At 40.3% G+C, this 25,582-nt stretch overlaps 1 protein-coding gene across 2 annotated transcripts; it reads left to right on the top strand.

The window, feature by feature from the left end:
* Nucleotides 1-687: 687 nt before the first annotated feature.
* Nucleotides 688-25,273, top strand: pop4 (POP4 homolog, ribonuclease P/MRP subunit). Of its 2 annotated transcripts, XM_060837682.1 has the most exons (7): nucleotides 688-720; nucleotides 12,903-12,955; nucleotides 15,206-15,429; nucleotides 16,251-16,328; nucleotides 20,423-20,484; nucleotides 23,219-23,320; nucleotides 25,024-25,273. In XM_060837682.1, the coding sequence occupies exons 1-7, from the start codon at nucleotides 714-716 to the stop codon at nucleotides 25,158-25,160; spliced, it is 663 nt and encodes a 220-aa protein (XP_060693665.1). In that variant the 5' UTR covers nucleotides 688-713; the 3' UTR covers nucleotides 25,161-25,273. The 2 variants fall into 2 exon arrangements, with proteins under 2 accessions (XP_060693665.1, XP_060693666.1); XM_060837683.1 differs by lacking the exon at nucleotides 23,219-23,320.
* The last annotated feature ends 309 nt before the right edge of the window (nucleotides 25,274-25,582 follow it).

The raw sequence follows: 25,582 nt of genomic DNA, 5'->3' as shown, positions 1-25,582 counted from the left end.
TAGACTTAGATTTAGATTTAACTTTCAAAAGAAGCTCCAGCTGAAGATCCTCTGCTCCACACCCACTTCTTTTTATTCTTTTCTTGAGTTTTATTTTAAACTTCTGGCTTTAGATTTACTCAGAGGGGAATGAAGAAGGCAACTCCCCAGCCAGAGGATCACTCCCCAGTGACTCCTAGACTGGAGGTCACCACAGAGATGCGAGGCCCTTGCAGATTGGAGACAAGGCGTTGGGTTTTGAAGCCCATCGTAGCGTGCAGACTTGGTGCTGGCACAGACTAGTGCGAAAGGACTGTAAGTCAATTACTTTCTTTGTCTTTATGTTTACACTGGACTTTTACCAATTATTCTTTCAATTTTGTACCAAATACTTAAGTATATTGAACCTAAGATGGTGCTGTAAGCAGTGACATTGCAAACTTTTTGCTGCACTCATTCAATTGCATGTGACAAAGCTAATTCTTTAATTTAGTTTCTGGACTCAACACTACATTCAGCTGTATCAGATTGTAACCAGTGCTTTTATCTTTTTTCGAACAATAGCTGCTTGTACATTTCTGTTGTTGACACTTACAGTCCTTCTGGAAAATGTTTGTTGGTCCCAATGCCAACACACCCACCCACCTTCCTCCCATCTATCACTGGGGGGAATGATAAGAGCCTGCAATGACGACATTTTAATGCGTCGGGAGTGAACGTCATCACGCCGCGCCATGAGCAGTAAGTCGTTAACTCTCCGCCGTGTTGGTGGGATTCTGTGGGTTGGTCGCGGAAAGCTCCGGGTCTGCAGCACTAACCAAGTTCCTACTCCCCTCCTCACCTCAGCCGCTGGCTTTTTAAAATATCGGCATTTCCGACCGTTAGGAAAGGCGCAGAGTCACTGAGCTGCAGAGAGTTCCTGGTCACTGGCCCCACTTGTCCCAGTGTGACATTGATTTTTTTTAAATTTAATCTCCTGTTTATATATATTTTTCCATGTGACATAGATATTGGTGAACGGACTCATTCAAACTTCATAAACAGGTCCAATGTTCATAGAGAATAAATTTCAGTTAGCAAAGCCCTTCTCATCCTCATTGATGGACTTCATAGGCACAGCTTCATTTTTCATACACACTGCTAGCAGCCAGCTTTTTCTGCCTCTGGATTCCCTCCACCCCTCTGGTAGTTCCTATAATCTCCAGCTGCCTATTTCTCAATTAAAGCCGTAAGCAATGACATTGCAAACTTTTTGCTGCACTCATTCAATTGCATGTGACAAATCTAATTATTTAATTTAGTCTCTGGACTCAACACTACATTCAGCTGTATCAGATTGTAACCAGTGCTTTTATCTTTTTTCAAACAGTAGGTCTTGTACATTTCTTCCAGAATAATTAGTATTTAAAGCCATGTTTGGTTTCACCTACTGTAATACGTGTCTATGACTCTGGAATTTTCCTAGGTATATGACACCTAGTCCAAAAGTGGTGAATTTTACAACCCTGGTTTAAGCTTCATTCTCATTTCTGACCCATTGTTTTCTACTGTCTCCAACACATCTGTTTGTCCCAATCTTTATACCTTATACCCCTGCTAAATCTCTGAAATTCCTTTTACTTTGAAGACACTCTCCACAACTTCATTTAGCAAAGAGTTAATATCTGTGTCTTTCCTGCATGCTCATCTCCCCATTCAGCTTAACTGGCTTGCTGTAAATTGATTTTAAAACTCCGTCTTTAATTCAGAGGAACAGAAGTGAGCTATTCAGCCCCTCGAGCCTGTTCTGCCACTTACTGAGATCATGGCTGATCTGTGGCCTAAAACCAGCAATTGCTGGAGAAACTCAGCATGTTTGGCAGCATCTGTGGAATGAAAGTATTAATTCTGCTTTCTCTCCATATACCTATCTTTGTCAAAAATCCCTTAAAACCTTTGCTTTTCAAGAATTTATACACCTCATTTAAAATTAATGAACTAACATCAACTGATATTTGTGGAAGAGAGTTTGAAACTGCTACCACACTTTTGTATGTAGAAGTGTTTCCTAATATCTCACCTGAGTGGTTTAGCCCTAATTGTCAAATTACGCCCCCAGTTCTAGAAACAGCAACTATTGGAAACAGTTTATCTTTATTCTGTCTTTTCCTGTTAATATCTTGAAGACCTTGATCAGATCACCCCTTAACCTTAAAGGAAATAAAGAATTGTCAATGCTTGAAATTGAAGCAAAAAAAAGCTGAAATTGATGGAGAAACTCAACACATCTAATAGCATCTGTGGCAGGAGAATCAAAGTTAACATTTTGAGTCCAGTGACACTTGACCCCCCCCCCCCCCACCAATTAATCTTAAATTCTAGAGAAATTTGACCTAATTTGAATAATCTCAACCCCTGAAGTCCAGCTATCATTCAAACCTAAATTGTATTTGCTCCAAGGTCAATATATCCTTCCTAAGGTGTACTTGTGATTTGGTTCTGCTACACCTCTGTGATCTGTCAGTCGGGTATGTGTTTAATGTTTTCTCCAGTGTTTATGGTTTATTCTGTATTCCTCTGTTCCTTTTCTCAGTGATTTTGCTACTGTTTCACATTGTGATTGTTTCAAATTACAGTGCAATGTATCGTGTTTGGATGTCACCAACTTCTGGTTCTGTCAAAGTAGCTAACAGTTCCTATTGTCGAAGACTGTGGTACAGGAGAAGCACATCCGGTCAAGTAGTATCAGAGGAGCAGGACCATCGATGTTTCAAGCGTAAGCCTTTCATCAGGAATCATCTCCTGCTCCCTGACTGGCTTTGCTTTTCTAGTACCACACTCTTCAACTCTGATCTCCAACATCTACAGTCCTCACTTTCAACAGTTCCCATTTGCAGAATTACAAAATAGGAATAATAATGTGATAATGCTCATGATAAATTGAAAATTCCTTGCTAATAATTCCAAATTAGCCAAATTTCTGTAAATTTCTCATTTCTGAAAACAAAAGTGATTCATGAGATGTGTGGATTGCGGGGTGGAACAGCATTTCTTCCCTGTTCCAATTTGCCTTGAGAAGTTGGCATGATTTATCTTAATGTACTACTGCAGTCTGTTTGGTGTCGGTATTACCCACCACTCTGCTGGTGTCAAGGTTTTGATCTAGTGACACCAAAGGAGTGGCGATATATGTGCAAGTCATAACAAGTGATTTGGTAGGCAGCTTGCTAACCAATCAGCACAGTTATACCACAAGCACAAAATCATGCAACACTGAGCAAGCCATGATTTTACACCAAGATCTTGCTGTGAAAGAACACACAAAGCATTTGGATATGGTGAAACCAATGTTAGGTGTTGTTGATTGGAACGAAGGTGAAGTTGCTGCAGCAAGTGGAAAATCATGGCACGAAATAGAATTTAGACAACCCAAAGAAGTAGGAGATTTTGCCATCAAATTTGGCCATCATTCTGAAACACAAGATAAATACCTTGGCACAATACGCCACACAGGCATTCTCTCCAGCAAGGAAGAAAGTGAGAACGGTTCCTTATCCAACAAGTTTTGCTAACATGATTCAAGTAAGCTCGAGCAGAGAATGTTCCCATCTCTAGCCTGATCCCAAAGGAAAATGGAGTCACCCTGATAAAGCAGGGCACATGACGTTCACCTGTAATGGATGGTTGAACCGATTCAAGGTGAAGCACAGCATTTGTCCTCTAGACGGTAAGCAGTGAGAGTGTGGCGTTTATGGCAGAAAGGATATGGTCTTGTCCATGTCTTGAACAGATATGTACCAAGAGACATTTTTAACATGGATGAAAGTGGACTGTTTTTCCATCTTTCTTCAGCACACATTTTGATATTATAAAGGTGAAGCATATAATGGTGGAAAGTGGAATAAGGAAAGTTACTACAGGTGCACAATCCTTTATCCGCAATACTTGGGACTAGCTGGTTTTCGGAATTCACAATTTTTCGAATTTCAGAATAAGTGGCAGTTTGGTGAAAGTTTTAAAAATCTTTCCAAAGAAGACTTACTGTGAGTAAAATGGGCCCTGAAATAAAAGTGAGGCCTGCCAGTGCTGGCCACACCCACATGTTATCTGAGTGACACGTATCGATTGGGTGTGGACTTGGCTTAACTGTTTGCATGCCGAACAACCTTGTTCATGAGAAAAAAACTTCACAAAATAACCTTCGGACTTCTGAGCTTTTCGGATTTCGGATAAAGGTTTGTCTGCCTGTACTATAGTCAGTATCAATTTGAATGGCACTGAAAAGCTGCAGCTTCTTGTGACAGGGAATCCAAGAAGCCATGATGCTTGGGGATAAGTGAGTTGTTACGTGGAAAAATTTGGTTTAATTCAGAAGAATCACCTGGACTTAATAAGGGAAAATTTGCCAGAGAGATAAAAGCGAAGGTTGATGAGGACAAAAATGTTGATGTGGTATACATAGACTTCCAAAAGATGTTCAAAATACATTGCACTGTGCCAACTCAGTCCTGCCAGACTTGAGGAAAATTCTAGGTCATGGAGCAAAAGGGACAGTGGCATTGTAGATGTAAATGTGTTTGACTGCAAGGAAAAGAGAGTAATGATTAGTAGCTGCTTTCTGTTTTGGCTGGAGGCAAGTTTGTAAAAGGGAGTTCTCCAAGGGTAGGAATTGGGACAAGTGCTTTTCCTGATGTATTTTGATTTGATTTATTATTGTCATATATATCGGGATAGAGAGAAAGTATTTATGTGCTATACAGGCAAATTATACCTTGCATAAGTACATCAGTGTAATAGAATAAAATGCAGAATGTCATGTTACACCCACAGAGAAAATGCAGGTAAAAATGAAATGTAACATAAGAGGTCCATTCAAAAATTTCAACAGCAGGGAAGAAGCTGTCCTTGAATTTGTTGGTACGTGTTTTAAAACTTCTGTATCTTCTGCCCAATGGAAGAGGTGGGAGAGGTCTTGGATTATGTTAGTTGCTTTTCCAAGGTCACAGGAAATATAAACGGAGTAAATAAATGGAATATTGATTTGTCTAATGGATTGGGCTACGTTCACAGTTCTCTGTAATTTCTTGTAGTCTTGGGCAGAACAGTTGCCATATCAAGCTCCAGATAGTCTGGTTGGCGCAACATGGAGGGCCAAAACGCCTGTACTGTGCAATAATGTTCTATGTTCTAGGATGCATCTATAAAAACTGATTAGAATCATTGTGGACATGTCAAATTTCGTTAGCCTTCTGAGGAAGTAGAGGCATTGATGTGCTTTCTTGACCACAGTATGAACAGGGATGGACCAGTACAGGGCTGTTGGTGCTATTTACTCCCAGGAACTAGAAGCTCTCAACAATCTCTACCTCAGCACCATTGAGAGAGATGGGATGTCTGCCACTCTTTCCTGAAGTTGATTATATTTTGCTTTGCTGACATGAAGGGAGAGGTTGTTGTCTTTACATCATGCCACTGAGCTTTCTATCTCTTTTCTGTAATCTACCTCATCATTGTTTAAGATCTGACCCATCACATTGGTGTCATCAACACATGTGTAAATGGAGTTACAGCAAAATTGGCCACACATTCATGAGTGTGTAAGGAGTATACTAAAGGGCTGAGAGTGCAGTCTTGCAGGGCATTGGTGTTGAGGATTATTGTGGACAAGATGTCACCTATCCTTACTGTTTTAAGCCTGAGGTTCAGAAAGTCTAGAGTCCAGCTGCAGAGGGGAGAGCAGAGTCCTAGGTTTTGGAGTTTGGATATGTAAATGATCTAGAACTTGGTATGGAGGGGATAGTTTCAAAACTCCTAGGTGCCAGCCATGCTGAGTTTTCACCATCCACCCCACCTCTTTTCTCTTTTCCTCACCGCCCCCCCTCCCAACACCACCCAAGACCTCTCCCTCACTGAGGATGAATGATCAGTCCTCAGCAAAGGCCTGACCTTCATTCCCCTCCATTCACGCTTCAACGAATTCAATACACATTGTGGCATCGAGCACTTCTTCCTCTGCCACCGGGCTCACTTTTTCAATCGAGACTGCCGTCCACCCTCCAAGGACCCCTTCACCCGCCTTCAACATACCCCATCCACTTGGACACCCCGTGCCAGTCTGTTACCCACTCTCGACCTCTTCATTTCCAACTGCCATTGAGACTTTCACCGCCTCAACCTGTTCACCAACCTCCCCCACTCCAACCTCTCTCTCACAATGCGCAACCCTCCACTCCCTTTGCTCCAACCTCAACCTCCTCATCAAACCAGTAGACGATGGGGGTGCAGTCGTAGTTTGGCACGTTGACCTCTACACCCCTGAAGCCAGGTGCGAACTTGAAGACAACGCCTCCTACCGCCCCCTTGACCATCACCCCGACCCCCATCACCAAACCATCATCTCCCAGACCATACACAACTTCATCACCTCAGGAGATCTCCTACCCACAGCTTTGAACCTCAGAGTTCGGAAGCCCCGCACCACCCGATTCTACCTCCTTCCCAAGATCCACTAGCCTGACTACCCCAGCCAACCCATTGTCTTAGCATGCTCCTGCGCCCCCCACCCCCGATACTGTCCTATTCCCCCTGGTCCAGGAACTCCCACATACATGCAGGATACTACCCATGCGCTCCACTTGTTTCTTGGTCCTGAATGCCTCATCACCACAATGGACATAGAGTCCCTACACACCTCCATCTGCCATAACCAGGTCCTTCAGGCCTTCTGCTTCTTCCTCTCCCGACATTCCCACTAATACCCTACCACTGACACTCTTATTCGTTTGGCTGAACTGGTCCTCACCCTCAACAATTTCTCCTTTGAATCCTCCCACTTCCTCCAGACGAGAACGATAGCCATGGGCACCTGTATGGGTTCCCAGCTATGTCTGTCTCTTTGTCGGCTCCATAGAACAGTCCATCTTCCATAGTTACACCGGCACCACTCCCCACCTCTTCCGCCGCTACATCGATCACTGCATCGGCGCCACCTATTACACTCTCAGCTACCTTCCCTCTCCCATTTATCTCTCCACTCCTGAGGCTCAAAGCCTCATTCCTGATGAAGGGCTTTTGCCCGAAATGTCGATTTTCCTGCTCCTTGGATGCTGCCTGACCTGCTGTGCTTTCCAGTACCACACTCTTGACTCTAATCTCCAGCACCAGTATTCACTTCTGCATAATTTCAAAATTAGCAGCTGACAGAAAACTTTTAAGCATGCTGTGAGGAAAACCGTGTAGAACTTTAGAAGGATGTTGGTAGTGTGAAATGAACAGCATACCAAGATCAATGTGGTGAAGTGAGAGCTGATGCACTTTATTAAAGACCATGGAGAGACCATACAAAGTAAAGGGTAACATTCTAAAGAGTGTGAAGGAGCACAGAGACATGGAACTGTATGTATATAAGTCATTAAAGGTGGTAGGACAGGTAGACAGCTGTAAATAAAGCATACACTATACTGAGTTATATTAATTGGGCATAGGGTACATGAGAAAGGAGGGAAATGCTGAGTGTTTATGTAGGACAGCAGTTAGACCTCAGTGGAGTATTGTATGCAGTTCTGGGTATTATACTTTAGCAGGCATATGAATACATTGGAGAGAGAACAGATGAAGTTGACAAAAATGTTCCCAAGAATGAGAAACTGCACTTAGGAGGAAAGTGGAGATGACTGAAGGGAGATTTGATAGAAATTTTCAAAATTATGAGGGGTCTTGATGGAGTAGATTGGGAGAAACTTCCTGTGGGTCAATGGATCATGGTCCAGAAGCAAACAAATATTAAAGGGTTTTCCAAAGGAAGGAAAAAAACGAGGTGAAAAATCATTTTTACACACTGCGGTTGGTCTGGCTTTGGAATTTATTGCCTGAAAGTGTAGTGGAAACAGGTTCAGTTGAGTCACTTGAAGACATCGAATGATTATTTCATTAGAAATAACATGCAGGGTTCTTGGGAAAAGACAGAAGTTTGGCACTAAGTCAAAATGCTCAGCAAACCGGTGCAGACACGATGGGACACGAATGGTCTCCTTCACAAAAAATATCAAGTCACTGCGCACAGGAGCAAATCTAACATTCCTGCTTGGTTGATCTCATGCATTTCAAAAATGTGGATCAGGAAATTACACAAAATCAGCTCAAGGAAAGGAAGCTTATCACCATGACAGACAAACTGCCCAAAACATCCCAATATCCATTAAGATCTTCACCCCCTACCCTTTTAGCTATAACATCACAGAATTAGTCATGGATGTTCAGAACAAAAATAATTAGATTCAGCAAGGAAATACAGGATCACTTGATTACACTTCAAAATCATCTTTAAATTTGTGTCTTTCTCTAGAATCTCCATTTATGCTATACTTTTTCTTTTACAAAATCTATGTTGTGTTTATCATTAGTTTGGTATGCTTGCCTTTATTGGTCAGGGCCTTGAGTATAGGAGTTGAAAGGTCATGTTCCAGCTGTATAGGTCATTTGTGAGGCCACCTTTGGAATGCAGTGTTCAATTCTGGTCTCCCATCTTTAGGAATGATGCTGTTAAACTTCAAAGAGTTCAAACAAGATTTGCAACGATGTTGCCAGAATTGTACAAAGTTAAAAATCACACAACACCAGATTATAGTCTTAACAGGTTTAACTGGAAGCACACTAGCTTTCGGAGCGACACTCCTTCATCAGGTGATAGTGGAGGACTCAATCGTAACACAGAATTTATAACAAAAATTTGCAATGTGATGTAACTGAAATTATACATTGAAAAATTGATTGTCTGTTCAGCCTTTCATCTGTTAGAATACAGTGATAGTTTCACTTCTTTCATGTGTAAATCACAAAACCTTTTTTTAAAAGTTGCACTCTTGGGTTAGCTGTTAACAATGGTGACAGCTAGACAATATGTTGAAGATGTTAGCCCCCTGTGTTCTCTGTCTATGACCTGATGTTCAGATTGATTCTAATCTAAAAAGTGAGATAACAGAGTTTTACATAAATTCATGCAGTTTTTGAGCTCAGAGTTCTACATGAATGTATGCAGTTTTTGAGGAAAGTGCAATGTAATTCTGCAAGTACAGATTCACCCAACAAAATATGTATGCATATGGGTCTTTGTCTGTGAGTGTGTGTCTGTCTAGTTGGGAGTTGTGTGTGTGTTTGTGTAGTGAGTGCAGAGTGTCTTAAGTCTGTGAGGGGGTGCATGTGTGTGTGGGTGTCTGTGTGTACCTGTGTCCATGTATATCTGAGAGTGTGTGTGTGTGTAGTGCAATGGTGATCACCTGTAATGTGACGTGAACCCAAGGTCCCAGTTGAGGCCCTCCCTATGGGTACCGAACTTAGCTATCAGCCTCTGCTCGGCCACTTTCCTCTGCTGCCTGTCCCGAAGTCCACCTTGGAGGATGGTCACCCGAAGGTCCGAGGCTGAATGTCCCGGATTCCTCTGCTGCCTGTCCCGAAGTCCTCTGAGCTCAAAAACTGCATGAATTTATGTAAAACTCTGTTATCTCACTTTTTAGATTAGAATCAATCGAAACATCGTGGCATACACAGAACACAGGGGGCCAACACCTTCAACATATTGTCTAGCTGTCACCATTGTTAACAGCTAACCCAAGAATGTAACTTTAAAAAAAAGGTTTTGTGATTTACACATGAAAGAAGTGAAACTACCATTGTATTCTAACAGATGAAAGGCTTAACAGACAATCAATTTTTCAATGTATAATTTCAGTTACATCACACTGCAAAGTTTTGCTATAAATTCTGTGTTACGATCGAGCCCTCCACTACCACCTGATGAAGGAGCTTCGCTCCGAAAGCTAGTGTGCTTCCAATTAAACCTGTTGGACTATAACCTGGTGTTGTGATTTTTAACTTTTTGTACACCCCAGTCCAACACCGGCATCTCCAAATCGTGGCCAGAATTGTAGGATTTGAGCTAAAGGGCGAGGCTGAATAGGCTGGGGCTCTTTTCCCCGGAGTGTATCAAGGTTTATAAAATCATGAGGGGCATGATAGGGTGAATAGCTAAGGTCTTTTTTCCCCAGGCGAGTACAAAACTAAAGGCATAGGTTTGAGATGAGTGGGGAAAGACTTCAAAAAGACCTGAGAAGCAACTTTCTCACGCAGAGGGTGATGCATATATGGAATGATCTGTCAGAGGAAGTGATGGAGGCTGGTACAATTACAAATTTAAGAGGCACCTGGATTGGTACATAAATGGAAAGGGTTTAGAGGGATATAGGCCAAATGCTGGCAAGCAGGACTAGATCAATTTAGGATATCTGGTGGGCATGGATGAGTTGGACCAAAGGGTCTGTTTCCGTGCTGTATAACTCCAAGTCATGTGTTTGTAAATAGAATAACCTTTTAAAACACTAAGTCCACATAACAGCTGTCATTTACTATCATGCATTTATGATTCCTGGTGAAGGGCTCTGGCCCGAAACGTCGAATTTCCTGTTCCTTGGATGCTGCCTAACCTGCTGTGCTTTAACCAGCAACACATTTTCAGCTATCATGCATTTATGTATATATCTTTTAAGTGTTCTCAGTCAATAAATAAGCCTTCTCATTTGGGAGCTTTGGTTTTGTGACTGAATCATTCTTCCACTAATAAGAAAGATTGTTCTGAGCTGGTATAGGAAGAAATCACTAACCCACACTTTGTTCTCCTTTCAAGTAAAGCATCATGTTGGTTCTGTTAGTGGTGAGTGGGTGTTCACTGAACTATGGCAATTAATTCTGTTGTAAAGTAAAGGTTCTCATTTCACAGCAACGTGTGCTTTCACAGCAATTGGAAACACTATGATTTAATAATCCAATGCACAATGGTAATTAAGGTGACACAGCAAGAAGTAGTATTGAGGAATTTGTCTTATTTTCATTGGATTGTGCAGGTGGACAACAGTTTACTATCATTTTATAATACACCATCATTTTGTATATTTGGGGCAAACTGACATTTGTTTTAAGTTAAGTACAAGTAAATATTAATGAATTTTCAGTGCTTATAGTGCTTTTGGAGGCAATGCATGTGGTATCATGTTTATTTAGAAAACAATCAGCTAGTATTGTATGGCCTGAACTTCGTAAATCTGCAGTTGGTGAGAATTTTAATCTTCGAATGAAATTAAAGTGAATAGTCAACTAAAACCTGTTTCTATGTAATCAAAATGAAGAAAATGTTGAGCAATTTAATCAAGCGGACATGCTTCTCCTTTCCAGAGCTGAAAATATCAAGCAAACAGTTCTATCAAGATTTCTCCACTACCACCAAATCTATTTATTCTGCCAAAGGTCTTGTTGGATACAAGAGTAATGGTTTTGAGGTTTTCTTCCATAGCAATGTGATGGTGATTCCTCTGTGCTCATTTGAAAAGGGATATTGGATTTGAGGCATTTTCTGTAGGCTGTATGTTTATGTGATTTAATATGTAAAAAAAAGCTTGTTTTCATGACCAGACTTTTCATTTTGCATAAGCTATTCATTTATTTTGTTTGTGTTGTCTTTCTGCCTACTCAAAACAGAATTTCTGTGATTTTGATTGGGATTTGAAAATATCAATACTTAAACTCATGAATGCATCCAAATGTACATTTTAATTATTTTGTCCCTTACAATTCTTTAAAGTTGGCTGCTAAAAGTGACATCTGCATCACACATTACCTATTATTTAGTTCTAATAAGTGTCCCACTTGTTGCTTTATGGTGTTCTAAATAAACTGCTTAGCTCTGACTGGTCTAATAAACTTTTCAAGAAAATCTCAAGTTCTTAAAATGCTTACTTTTACCTTGGAGAACAAGGCCAGAAAATGTGCTGATGTGGGAATAATACAATTGGGAGTCAGCTCTGTCCAGTCAGGGATCAATGGAAATGAAATCCTGATAAAACACCAATTAATTCTGGAATTATTTTTGTAATTAGTGCTTTACACTTTTTGTTCAATGTCAAATTGGTTAGGCAATAAAATTAGGCTTTATATTACTCTGCTTAGCTCTGAATTGATTTTTGATTTGCTCAGTGTCCAACAGAGCGTTTCAGAAGTTGTTTGTCATGCTTTGAGTGTCGCTGGACTTGATGTGTTGTGCAAATTGTACAGCTTCAGCAAAACAAGTACATGTCCTATTTGGCAGATGACTGAAATGAAAACTTTTTAAAGAGGCTTGTACAAGGAGCAGTCAAATACAGGGCCTACAAGTAAATCCAGTATCACCTAAATTGTATGGGATATTTCTATTAATATGTTAAATCGATTTTGGAAAAATGCACATTAAAATCTTTTTGTTTTAGAAAGCATGCAACTGGGCAAAGATGTTGCCATGGTTTTAAATCAGGGTTTACTTTTCTCCTTTTCTTTCCCTAGCCCCATCTACAAAAGAAAAGATTCCTGAAGAAGTCATAGATGCATATAGCATGGAAAGAGACCTTATGGTCTTTAGCAGAAAAATATGTTACTTTAGCCAGGCTTTAGTACCAAAAGATGTCACAAATCCTTCTCAGAAGTACCATAAAACTTTCCTGATAACTAGTGTGCTTGGAGCCCATTGTGGCATCAAGTCAAATAGTCAAAGCAGGTTCAGCCTCTGGTCTGTGCAGAGTTAAGCATCTTAACTTGGAAGAACTCCGGGTTTGAAGGGAATGAAAATACCCAGCAGATTCGTTGTTTTATCCATGAATTTCATGAAGTTGTTCTGCCTCTGATCTTAATGGGAAGTATAGTTTTGCTTTGCAGCTTCATTAAGTTTTTTTTTAAAATCGGTTTCTGCGTCACAAATCACATTTGTCAAAGATCCCATCAGAATATTTTTGATTAGCAGAATAAATGCAAATTTATATTTCACTTTAAAATAATGGTGTTTTAGCATGATTTAATAGGCTTTTTTTTTGTTCTTGTTGCCATCTTTTTACCCAGTTTAACTGAAGGTTTTTGTTTCCCTGTTGAAGATGTCATTTACAGGACGATTTCAGCGAAAGAGACAGCTCATTTGGACATTCAGGTATATTCTACTTTGTAGTCACTGCTGCCCTCTGGTGTTTCTGTGTTGTCAGTGCTGAGGACAGCACGATGAGAGGTTGAGCACAACAGTCACTACCTTCCAGTTTGAAGATAGTCAGAAAGTATACGTATGACCCAAGATGCACATTAGGGATTTCGCAGATGGTGTGTGACTTGGCGAGGAAGTTGCAAGTGGTGATAGAGTCTTAGAGTTGTACAGCACGGAACCTGATCCTTCAGTTCAATTCGTCCATGCCGACCAGGTATCCTAAATAAATCAAGTTCCATTTGCCAGCATTTGGCCCATGTCCCTCTAAACGCTTCCTATTCATATACCCATCCAGATGTCTTTTAAATGTTGTTTGCACCAACCTCCACCATTTCCTCTGGCAGCTGATTCCTTACATGCCCCACCTTTAGCATGGCAAAGTTGCCCCTTAGGTCCTTATTAAATCTTTCCCCTCTCATCTTAAACCAATGCCCTCTAGTTTTGGACTCCCCCATTCTGGGGAAAAGACCTTAGTTATTCACTCTATCCATACCGCTCATAATTTTGTAAACATCTATAAGGTCATCTCTCGGCCTCTGATATTCCAGGGAAAATAGCCCCAGCCTATTCGACCTTTCGCTATAGCTTAAATCCTCCAAACCTGCTAACATCCTTGTAAATCTTTTCTGAACTCTTGCAAGCAGCACAACATCCTTCATATAACAGGGAGACGATAATTGAACGCGGTAGTCCAAAAGTGGCGTGTGGGTGGCACGGTGGCACAGTGGTTAGCACTGCTGCCTCACAGCGCCTGAGACCCGGGTTCAATTCCCAACTCAGGCGACTGACTGTGTGGAGTTTGCACGTTCTCCCCGTGTCTGCATGGGTTTCCTCCGGGTGCTCCGGTTTCCTCCCACAGTCCAAAGATGTGCGGGTCAGGTGAATTGGCCATGCTAAATTGCCCGTAGTGTTAGGTAAGGGGTAAATGTAAGGGTATGGGTGGGTTTCGCTTCGGCGGGTCGGTGTGGACTTGTTGGGCCGAAGGGCCTGTTTCCACACTGTAAGTCTAAAAAAAAAATGTCCTATGCAGCTACAACATGACCTCCCAACTCCGATACTCAGTGTGCTGTCCAATGATGTTCCTATTCATTTCCTGCCTTTGTTCTTCGAGGTGGTATAGTTGCAGGTATGGAAGGTACTGTCAAAGGAACATTGGAGAGTTGCAGCAGTGCATCTTGTAGCTGGTGTACATTGCTACACAGTGCATTAGTGTTGGAGGGAGTGAATTTTGGAGGTGGTGAATAGGGTTCCGACAAGCATGTTACTTTATCCTGAATGGTGTCAAACGTCATGAGTATTGTTGGAGCTGCAGTCATCCAAGTAAATGGAAAATATTCCATTACATTTCTTCTTGAGCAGGAGAAATGTGAGGTAAGTTACTCCCTGCAAAATTCCCAGCATCTCACCTGCTCTTAGCCATAATATTTAAAGCAGCTATATCCCTTACACCTGGTGATTGACATTGAGGTTCCCCCTCCCAGGGTACATTCTATGCCATTGCCCACCTCAGTGCTTCTGTCAACTGGTTTTCACCACTGCTGGTTTATCAGTTGAGGGTCAGGAGAAACTGCAGCAGCTTTCCTTGCTCATGTTAGACTTGATGCCATGAGGCTGTAAGGATCCAGAGTCACTGTTGACAACTTCCTACCAACTGTATGCCACTGAGCTTGCACCTCCAGTGGGTGTCTCCTGAGAATGTAACAGGACATACCAAAGGAGGAAGATCATGATGATGATGATGATCTTGTCTGAGGTATTGTTTGTAATTTATGATTTGCTGAATGTGATTGTACCAAACTATAGTTTGACTACTCTGTGAGATAGCTCTCCCGATGTTGGCACAAGTCCCCAGATGTTAGTAAGGAAGATTTGGCAGGGTTGACAGGACTGTGTTTGTTGTTGCCACTTCTGATGTCTAGGCCAACCGTGAGTGATGTATCTGGTTTCTTTCTTTTTGTTATTGATTATGCCTTATACTTTGTATCTTATAATTGTATGTAAATGTGCACAGTAATAAGTGATGACTGTATAATTTCATAAAAATTTAGTTACATTCATAACTTTAAAGCATAAATTATTTTGTTTTAGAGCAATATTAATATTTGGTGAAGTCAGACTTTATTTGCTTGGGGGAGGTGCAATTATCAACCCCCAGGAAAAGTTGTTTTTAGCTTTCAGATAATTCTGAATTCCTTCTAACAGCCTCAGGGATCCAAACAGGCTGAAGCATTTGTCAATGCCTTTCTCAAGAACAGTTTGCCACGGTTGAGTGCTGAGCAGATTCAGACACACTTACACAGAAAAGCTGTTATTCTCGAACATGTCTTAAAGAAACGTAAGAAACAGAAAAGGAGAAAAGCAAAATGTTTGTCTGCCAAAGAGAGGCGGGAGTTGAGAATATTTGAACTTAAACCAGAAGAACAGAGGTAAGAGGGTGATGTTGATGCTGAGAAATATTTCCTTCAAGTTTTGAATATCTGCAATATTGATTCGTGGTGCATTGGCTCCTAGTTTCTATAAACATTACTGCTTTGAATTTCATAGAGCATTAATTGATTGAGAAAATGCTGTGGTTACTGATGGACACAAAGATTCTTGAAGTCCATTTCTCATGTTGAACATGTGCTTTCTATCCATTGATAATAGTCTGAACTGTTGCAGATGGTGAGATCTACAATCAGGTCTGCTATACAAACTGAGGATCATATACAGTTGAGAAAGTAGAAAAATTCATTTTTTAAAACACATAGAATTAAAAATTTTAAAAATCAACTTTAATTAGAAATCAGTGGTAGTTATACAGAGAAATTCTGTTCCAAGTTGTGACAGTGACATTCATTTATAACTTGGAACTTTGAAAATGCTTCTTGATCTGTGTATTAAATACGTGAACAACAGCATTTCTTTTTGATTTCATATGGATTTGTTGTCTGTGGTTATCTTAATCAAATGCTGGATATGTATAACCTAATCTCTGCATTGCCTTTTGTCGTTGTCTGGGAGAAAATACATTAGTATTCCTGTTTGAATTGTAATTTATTTTCAATTTTTAAGCGTAACAGTTTAATTCTTTGTAATGTAGTCATGAACCTTGTTTTGTACTCTGAGTTAGCTACATCAGATACATCTCCTCTGTTTCAAGAGGATTTCTGTGATTTTGTAATTCTTACCTACTGGATTGGTAGGATTCAGATTGTTAATTTATAGGTGTCAAGATACTGAACCATATAATTCTTTCTTTTTCCAGATATGAATTGTTTCTCCCTTTGCATGAGTTATGGAAACAATACATTCGTGACTTGTGCAATGGCTTCAAACCTGACATGTAAGTACAATATTTGTACTGTAAAATGGACACATTCACTGTCATTGGCTACTGAAATTTTCTATTGTACCTGCATGAAATTGGAAAGATTAGATTACTTGGTGTGGAAATAGGCCCTTTGGCCCAACAAGTCCAAACCGACCCACCAAAGTGCAACCCACCCAGACCCATTCCCCTACATTTACCCCTGCACCTAACACTACGGGCAATATAGCATGGCCAATTCACCTAACCTGCACATTTTTGGATTGTGGGAGGAAACCGGAGCACCCGGAGGAAACCCGCACAGACACTGGGAGAATGTGCAAACCCCACACAGAGAGTAACCTGAGGCGGGAATTGAACCAGGGTCTCTGTGCCAGCATGCCGTCCATAAAGACTCTTTGAGCTCACACGGGGTAAATGATGATGGAGCTGTTTGGGAGTCCAAGTGATCTCACAATAATCCATCAAGGGTTTAATTAGTATTTCAAGCACTGATTATTAAAATGATGTAATTATTTTGGGATAAAAATGCAAAAAAGGTGTTTTCATAGAACATAGATTAATTTTTTTTTAGATTAGACTTACAGTGTGGAAACAGGCCCTTCGGCCCAACAAGTCCACACCGACCCGCCGAAGCGCAACCCACCCATACCCCTACATTTACCCCTTACCTAACACTATGGGCAATTTAGCATGGCCAATTCACCTGACCCGCACATCTTTGGACTGTGGGAGGAAACCGGAGCACCCGGAGGAAACCCACGCTGACACGGGGAGAACGTGCAAACTCCACACAGTCTGCCGCCTGAGTCGGGAATTGAACCCGGGTCTCAGGCGCTGTGAGGCAGCAGTGCTAACCACTGTGCCACCGTGCCACCCACGGTCACCGTGCCACCCACAATTTTCTCCAGTCTTTGATTGAGAAGCAACAAATGTGAAAATTTATATTTAAAATATTATCTAAAAGTCTTGCTCAAATTAATATCGCTCTTAAAAAAATGCTTTAAATCTATGAATGTGCCAGTTGCTCCAGATGAATTGCTCATATTATTGATGTAATAAAGGGTACTTGTTTTGTTCTTCTGGCTAGCAAAGTAGGGGCAAGATGTCCACTTTAATTTGTATGGTTTTTGGATCAGGAAGAATATATCTCAATTATTTTGCAAATAAAATAATTAATTTATGATTTATTTAAAAAGCATTGCCTTCAATTTTTTTTCATTAATTCTTAGGGTGTGGGTGCCTTTGGCTGGCCAGCATTTATTGCCTTTCCCTAGTTGCCCTTGAGAAGGTGGTGGTGAGCTACCTCCTTGAACTGTTGCATTCTGCTGGCTGTGGGTTAACCCACAATGCCACTAGGGAAGGAATTCCAGGTTTTGACTCAGTGACAGTGAGGGAATAGTGCTATTTCTCCAAGTCAGGATAGTGAGTGGCTTGGGGAACTTGCAGGTGATGGTGTTCCCATGTATTGGCTGCCCTTATCCTTCCAGATGGATGTTGTAGCGGGTTTTTGGTGAATCTTTAGTGAATTTCTGCAATGCATCTTGTTGGTAGTACATACTGCGGCTACTGAGTGCCAGTGGTGGAGAGTAGTTCTTGATAAGTGTAGAAATATGGTCAGTGTTTTCTGACAAATAGAGGAGCAGATTGGGAGGCAGATTTTGGAAAAGTGCCGAAGTAACAAGGTTGTTGCCATGAATGACTAACTTTCTTAATATTGAGTGGAACCTCCTTAGTTCAAATAGTTTGGATTTAGCAGTTTTTGCCAGGTGTGTCCAGAAGGGTTCTGGACACACCTGTAGATAGTCTGACTAGAGGGGAGGCCATATTGGATTTTGTGCATGGCAATGAACCAGGCCAGGTGTCACCTCACTCGGTAGGAGAGCATTTTGGTGATAGTGATCACAACATCCTGACCTTTACTATACTTATGGAGAGGGATAGGAGCAGACACTATGGGCAAGTATTTAATTGGGGGAGGGGGGAATTACAATGCTATTAGGCAGGAACTGGGGCGCTTAAATGGGGAACAGATGTTCTCGGAAATGCACAACAGAAATGTGGAGTTTGTTTAGGAAGCGTCTCCTGATAGCGCTGGACAGGTTTGTCCCAGTGAGGCAAGAATGGGATGGTAGGGTGAAGGAACTGTGGGTGACCAGGGATGTGGAACATCTCGTCAAGAGGAAGAAGGAAGCTTACTTAAGGTTGAGAAGGCAAGGATCAGACACCGGTTCCAGAGGGTTACAAGGTAGCCAGGAAGAAACTGAAGAACAAACATAGGAGAGCTTAAAGGAGGCATAAGAAGCTTTAGCAGGTAGGATCAAGGAAAGACCTAAGGCATTTTACACTTATATGAGGAGCAAGGGGATGGCCAGAGTGCAGGTAGGGCTGATAGGGATAGTGGAGGGAACTTGCACCTGGAGTCGGAAGAGGTAGGGGAAGTCCTTAATGAATATTTTGCTTCAATATTCACTACTGAGAAGGACCTTGATGTTTCTGAGGACAGCAGAAAACAGACTGATATACTTGAACAGGTTGATGTTAAGAAAGAGGATGTGCTGAAACTTTTGAAAATCATAAGGATAGATAAATCCTCTGGGCCAGACGGGATATATGCAAGGTTACTACAGGAAGTGAGGGAAGAGATTCCCATGCTTTTGGCGATGATCTTTGCATCCTCACTGTCCACTAGAGTAGTGCCAGATGATTGGAGGGTGGCAAATGTTATTCCCTTGTTCAAGAAGGGAATAGGGATAATCCTGGGAATTTCGGACCAATCAGTTTCACGTCTGTGGTGGGTAAAATATTGGAGAGAATTCTGAGACAGGACTTATGATTACTTGGAAAACCATAGTTTGATTAGATAGTCAGCATGGCTTTGAAAGGGGCAGGTCATGCCTCACAAGCCTCATTGAAATCTTTGAGGATATGACAAAACACATTGAAGGTAGAACAGTGAAGTGTTTCATTTTGGACGGTTGAATTTGAATGCAGAATTCAGGGTTAAAGACAGGATTCTTGGCAGTGTGGAGGAAATGAGGGACTTTGGGGTCCATGTCCATAGATCCCACAAAGTTGCAACCCATGTTAATAGGGTTGTCAAGAAGGTGTATCGTGTTGGCAGGGGGAATTGAGTTTAAGAACCGCGACATTATGCTGCACCTCCATCGAGCTCTGGTTAGAGCATACTTGGAATATTGTGTTCAGTTCTGGTCACCTCATATAGGAAGGATGTGGAAGATTTGGAGAGGGAGCAGAGGAGATTTACCAGGATGCTGCCTGCACTGGAGGGCATGTCTTATGAAGAAAGGTTGGAGCGAAGAAGGATGAGAGGCAACTTGATAGAGATGTACAAGATTATGATGTGCATAGATAGAGTGGATAGCCAGATACTTTTTCCCAGGACGGAAATGGCTGTCACACAAGAGTATAATTTAAAATGATTGGAGAAACATTTAGGGGAGATGTCAGAGGTTGGTTCTTTACATAGAGTGGTGGTTGCGTGGAATGCCCTGCCAGCAGTGGTAGTAGAGTCAGATACGTTAGGGACATTTAAGCAATTCATGGATAGTCACATGTAAGGGCATGTAGGTTAGTCTGATCTTAGAGTAGGATAAAAGGTTGGCCAAATATCAAGGGCCTCCACTGTGCTGGACTGTTAAGTTCTATAACTTGATTCCAAATGGCAGGTAAATCAGGGACATGGTGTGCTTTGATTGAAACATTAACTTTTCTGGCAACCCTGGGAGTAGTGAGGCTTGAAAATCACTGCAGTTTCCAAAGTGGGTGTAACACTTGCCACATTAATAAAATAACAATTAATTTTGACTAATTAAAAGTGGCCAGTCTCCATGGAAGTTATTACAAATATGGAAGAGAGTTAGGAAGAATTTGATAATCATTTTGTATCGCTTCTATCCTGAAATCTTAAAGCTATAATTTTTTAAAAGGTCTCATTTATTTTTGGCTAAGCTGAATATAGTATTGTAATAAATGCTTTATTGCATTTCAGATTACTGATAAATCTCACAGAATAACAACTGACTAATATGTAATCAATTGCCAATCTTGTTGCTTTATTTTTATCCTTTTTGTTTTAATATTTTTAGGCAGACACAGACGATCCAGACCAAATTAATGAAGGCAGATTTTCATGGAGCCATTGTGACAGGTGCACATATAGTTAGATTTGGCTTTTAATTTGGCAAATTGTGAAAAATCTGCAGGAAGGGAGATAAATCCCAAGACCAAGAACATGCAGCAATTTTGTGCGTAAGGTAACATATTTGACTCAGCTAAATTCGTCAAGTAAAACTGGAAAAGCTGAGGCTGTGCTCCTGAGAGCGAAGAAAAACCTAACAGGCAATTTGGTACTGATATTCAAAACAGGTTTAGAATGAGCAGGTACAGACAACTCCTTCCGATAGATAGTCAACAATCGGAGGGTACAATTTTGAGATTATTATAGCAATAGAAACAAAGATGATTTGAGGAAAATTTATTTACACAGTGAATACTTGGGATTTGGCATGCACTACCAGATCATTTTAATGGAAGTATCTTCAATGGTAGCCCTCAAAAGAGAATTGGGTAATGTGAATTTACCAAATAGAAGTAGAAGGAGGCTATTTAGGCCCTTAGGCACACTCCACCATTTATTAAGATTATGGTTGATCTGAACGTGTTTCAAATACCATAAAAAGAAAAAAAGTCCTCATTTCTTCCAAAAGAGGGCAACCCCATAAAGGGTGCCTTTTACTTCTGGACTGACCCACGAAGAAAAATATCCTTTCCACAACCACTTTGTCAACATTTTCAGGATCTATGCACTTCAATCAAGTCACCGCTCACCCTTCAAACTCCAGTGGAAATAAGCCCAGCCTGACCTAATATCATTGGCAACCCAGACATTCCAGGTGTCAGTCTAGTAAACCTCCTCTTAATCTCCACCAACCCACTTACATCCTTCCTCACATGAGGAGACCAAAACTGCACACCTTGTTTGAGACATGATCTCACCAATGCCCTGTATATCTGAAGCGTAATATCCATACATTTACATCTGATTTCTCGTGTAATAAAGTACAATCTCCGATTAGCTTTCTTGATTTGTATGTTAGTTTTTTGTGACTCATGCATTTGAACAGAGAGATGTCTCTGTCTCTCAGAATTCTGAAGCCATTCTCTGTTTAAGTGACACTCTGCTTCCTCATTTTTCCTGCCCAAGTGAACATTTCACACTTTCTCACATTATATTCCATTTACCAGATTTTTGTGCCACTCACTCAATCTATCTGTAGTTCTCTGCAATGTCTTTGTCTTTTTCATGGCATGTTTTCCTACTCATCAATTGTAAATACTTGGAGAAGGAAAATGCCATAGATATTGGAAAAAGTGGAGGAATGAGACTAACTGAATTGCTCTAAGAAAAAGCTAAGGCAGTTGTGAACAGTTTCTAGCCTGTTCTTGTGCTGTACTATTTTAAACGACAAACAGCTTTACTGACTTCTACTAAGAGTCACTAATTTCTTTGTCTTTGGTGCAGATTATCATAACTATCAAAGTACTGTTTATTAGCAAGTCTTGACAGTGTTGAGCAGAAGAAAATGTATTATAAATAATCAACATTATCTCGTCTTTAAAAGAAAGTCAAAGGGGGTGAAGGAAATATTGCAACCTATCCCTTTTGATAAAGTCTTTGCTTTTAAAGTTAATTCTCCTGTGTGCTTTTCAAAAGATATACTGAATGCTGTAAGTGTGTGCCATGGAATGGAATCCTTCAGCTAATGCTGGGAAGGTATAAGTAGGTAGCATAATTTGTCTTCCACATTGCTGAATTGTAATTCCGCTTACACAAACTGCTTTCTACTTTATTTCATCGGATCCTATCAGAACTTCCTTTCATTCATTTCTCCATCATGAATTATCACTAGGATCTGGAATCTATTTCCTGAATTGGTGGTGAAAGCAGATTCAGTGGTAATCCTGAAAAGGGAATTGAGTAAATACATGAAGAGAAAAGAAATCACATGAATGTAGGTAAAGAGCACTGGAGTAAGGTTGAGTGAATTGTTCTCCCAATGAGTGGGCACAGATGTTGATGTCAGTTTGCATTCACCATTTTTTGCATGTGTAACATCATCTATTGTCCATTCTAACATGGCTGTGGAGGCTCTGCAGACCTGCATGTAGATATGAATTGTTTGATTTTATTGGGACTGCCAATTTTTCTAACTGCTTTTTTCTATTCTTTTATGCTTTGAGGAAACAGTGCCACTGCTTAAGATTGTTTCCTAGTTTATATCTCCCAATCAGTTGTGGGCTTGAAACATTTCCTGCGATACATTTTCAAGAAGTCTTTGAACCTTAATTTTGGCTTATCATGCAGTCAGTGTCCAAGTTTAACTTATGAATACATGACCACCTTAAGGATTTTGTCAACCGCTGTAGTTCCATTCCTGGGGAAGAGGAATGTAGGGATAACAGGCAGAAATTGTTAAGTCTTTTTTGTAAACTATTTTCAGATGCAGTTTGTTTTTGTAAAATAGTTTGACTTATTTAATAAGTTACCATTCCGCTTAATAAACCAACTACCACTCTATCTCAGTTTGTTTTCAAAAATAGGAACAAATGATTTTTATATAAAACCTCGTGGAATTTAAAGTTTTTTGTCTTTTGATTTATGGCACATCAGCACCTAGCAAATTTTTGACTTCAAGTTTGAATTTTATTTTTTTCCAGATAGGTCCAGCAAGTTTCTGAAATACTAGATTGATTTTTTTTGTTTAAAAGTGCACATGAGCAAGTAATAACTTAAACATGTCATTCTGTCTGCCTGAAGAAGACAACAGCTAAACATTTTAGTGTGATTAATTTTTTATATTGAAAATCTGTTTGCATTACAGTGGTGAAATCCAAATGTCCATCCTATGTAGGGGCCACAGGCATTATTTTGCAGGAAATGAAGCATATATTCAAGATTATTACTAAGGAAAATAGACTTAAAGGTACTGTTGCAAATTTTGGATCTGTCCGATAAGTGTATTTCACAGCCTTTACAATGGAAACTGTACATCTACAGATTAGTATCTAGCTCAGTTGTAGCATGGCTCATAGCAAACAAAAAAACTCAAGTATAAAGAGAATAAGATAACTCTTGCATTTGTCCACGTTTTGAATTGTGGTATATTATCTCTGATTCTTAAGCTTAGTACTTTTCATAACAGCTAAATACTTTTCGCAAAGATATGAAGTATTAATGTTGGAAACATCGCATAAACTTTACAAACAGCAAGCTCCCGCAGACACAAAATGATTAGAATTTTTTTCCTCTGTGTTTTGAGGGATCGGATTTAGCTGGGACATTGGGGATGATGTCTTTGCCACTTTTTCAAACTCGTACCAACAAATCTTTTGCAACTATCTGTAACAAATAGGCCAATTTGAGAGGGTGCAATTGGCCTACACTTTGGTATAGATAGTTGCAAATCATCTGTAGGCCAAATAGAGCCTTGATTTACTATATCCTCCAAAAGAGAACATGTCCCACAACTCAGACATTCTTAGCATTGGACTGGAGTGTAAGCCTTGGTTATTTTTATGCTTAGTTTCTAGAGTGGAACTTGAATCAGAACTGACAGTGCAGCCAACTGAGCTGCAACTGGAAGGTTTCTGACCAGCTATGAGCTGAAAACACAAGTACTTTATTTTGCTATTTCCAGCTTTTCTACAAAGTTAACTGGCCTTAGGTTACTTTATCCTCATTCCCTTAGTGTACAAAAACAAAGAAATGTGTGTGCTGTAAATTTGAAACAGAAATTGCTCAAGAAACTCGACAGGTCTGGCAGCATCTGTGCAGAGTGAAGCAAAGTTAATGTTTCGAGGACAGTGACCCTTCAAAAAATAATCAGCAAATTGATCACCGGATCTACTTCCGATCTTGGGTTTGGCCAAGTAAATTAATGTTCCCTCTTGGATGAAGGTATTCTAGCAATTATCTTATACTGTTAACCTGACCTTCATCCATGCTGATTTATTGTTGCAGTCTGAAATGGTATGTGATAGAAATAGTCAACAACTTCTTTTATCTATTGTTTTTCTCCTTCCTCTGAGTTGTGAAGGGACCTAGACCTGACTGAGTAAAAGGTAATCCTAAATGTCTGTATTATTGAAACTCATACTGTTGTTCTGCTGTGACAAAATAGGTATCAAGCCTGACAGAGTTACACAAATGTACTGCCTTCCTGTGGTCAGCCTGTTTCTGGCAGAGGAAACCAAAGTACAGCTGAGCGAGATAAAGTTCCGTTACTTAGTCATATTCCATCATCTGTGCTCAGTGAAGTGTGAACTCCAGGGACTAAACTCAATTTAAACTTTGAACTTTGTAGCTAATTGTAGTCAAAAGCAGTTCATTAGAAGTTTTATGTGGATAATTGGTGGGTTGCAAAGCATAAATTAATGGTTGGTTTTGGGCTTTTCAATTCCTTTTGTTAACAGTTTATAATCATTCTCAGCAATTATTCTCTGTTTTACATATAAATTGTAAATGTTATTTTTTAAAAGCATTGATTCTGTTGTGGCAGCAACATCACCAGCTGTGGCTCCTGCATATTTTTGTTGTTGCATATTGAAATAACAACAAAAAACTTGAAGCAACTGGACTTCATACAGTGTTCTAATTACTTTATTTTTTTCCTCTTCTGCAACCCAGTTATTCCCAAGCAAGATAGTATCTTCAGTGTGGAAATCGATGGCTTTGTTTCCTATATCTATGGTAGCAAGTTTCAGCTGAGATCAAGTGAACGTTCTGCCAAGAAATTTAAAGGAAAAGGAAGCATTGACCTTTAAATCCAGGGCTGTGTATTTGGTACAACTGCAGACATTGACTCCTTAGGATGGCTTCATTGGAAGAGATGTGGCCCTGTATGTTTAACTGTATCAATAAAAACATGAATTTATTATCTTGCTTTGTCAAATTTTTAAAAAGCAAACTTGCAGTTCAGTTTCCTCTCAGATTTCAGGACAATGAAATGAATCAAAGCAATGCTAGAATCGTAGAATCCCTAAAATGTGGGAGCTGGCCATTTGGCCCATGAAGTTCACACTGACCCTCCAAAGAGAATCTCATCCAGATCCACCACCTGACCCTATCCCTGTAATCCTGCATTTCCAATGGTTAATCCAGCTAAACTTCACATCACTGGACACTATTGGCAATTTAGCACATCTTTGGACTGAGAGAGGAAACCGAAGCCCCTGGAGGAAACCCA

Source organism: Hemiscyllium ocellatum, chromosome 17 (assembly GCF_020745735.1).
Source record: "Hemiscyllium ocellatum isolate sHemOce1 chromosome 17, sHemOce1.pat.X.cur, whole genome shotgun sequence".
Classification (NCBI taxonomy): domain Eukaryota; kingdom Metazoa; phylum Chordata; class Chondrichthyes; order Orectolobiformes; family Hemiscylliidae; genus Hemiscyllium; species Hemiscyllium ocellatum.
The sequence above is the reverse complement of the archived record's forward strand: the minus strand, read 5'-3'. Positions and strand labels throughout refer to the sequence as shown.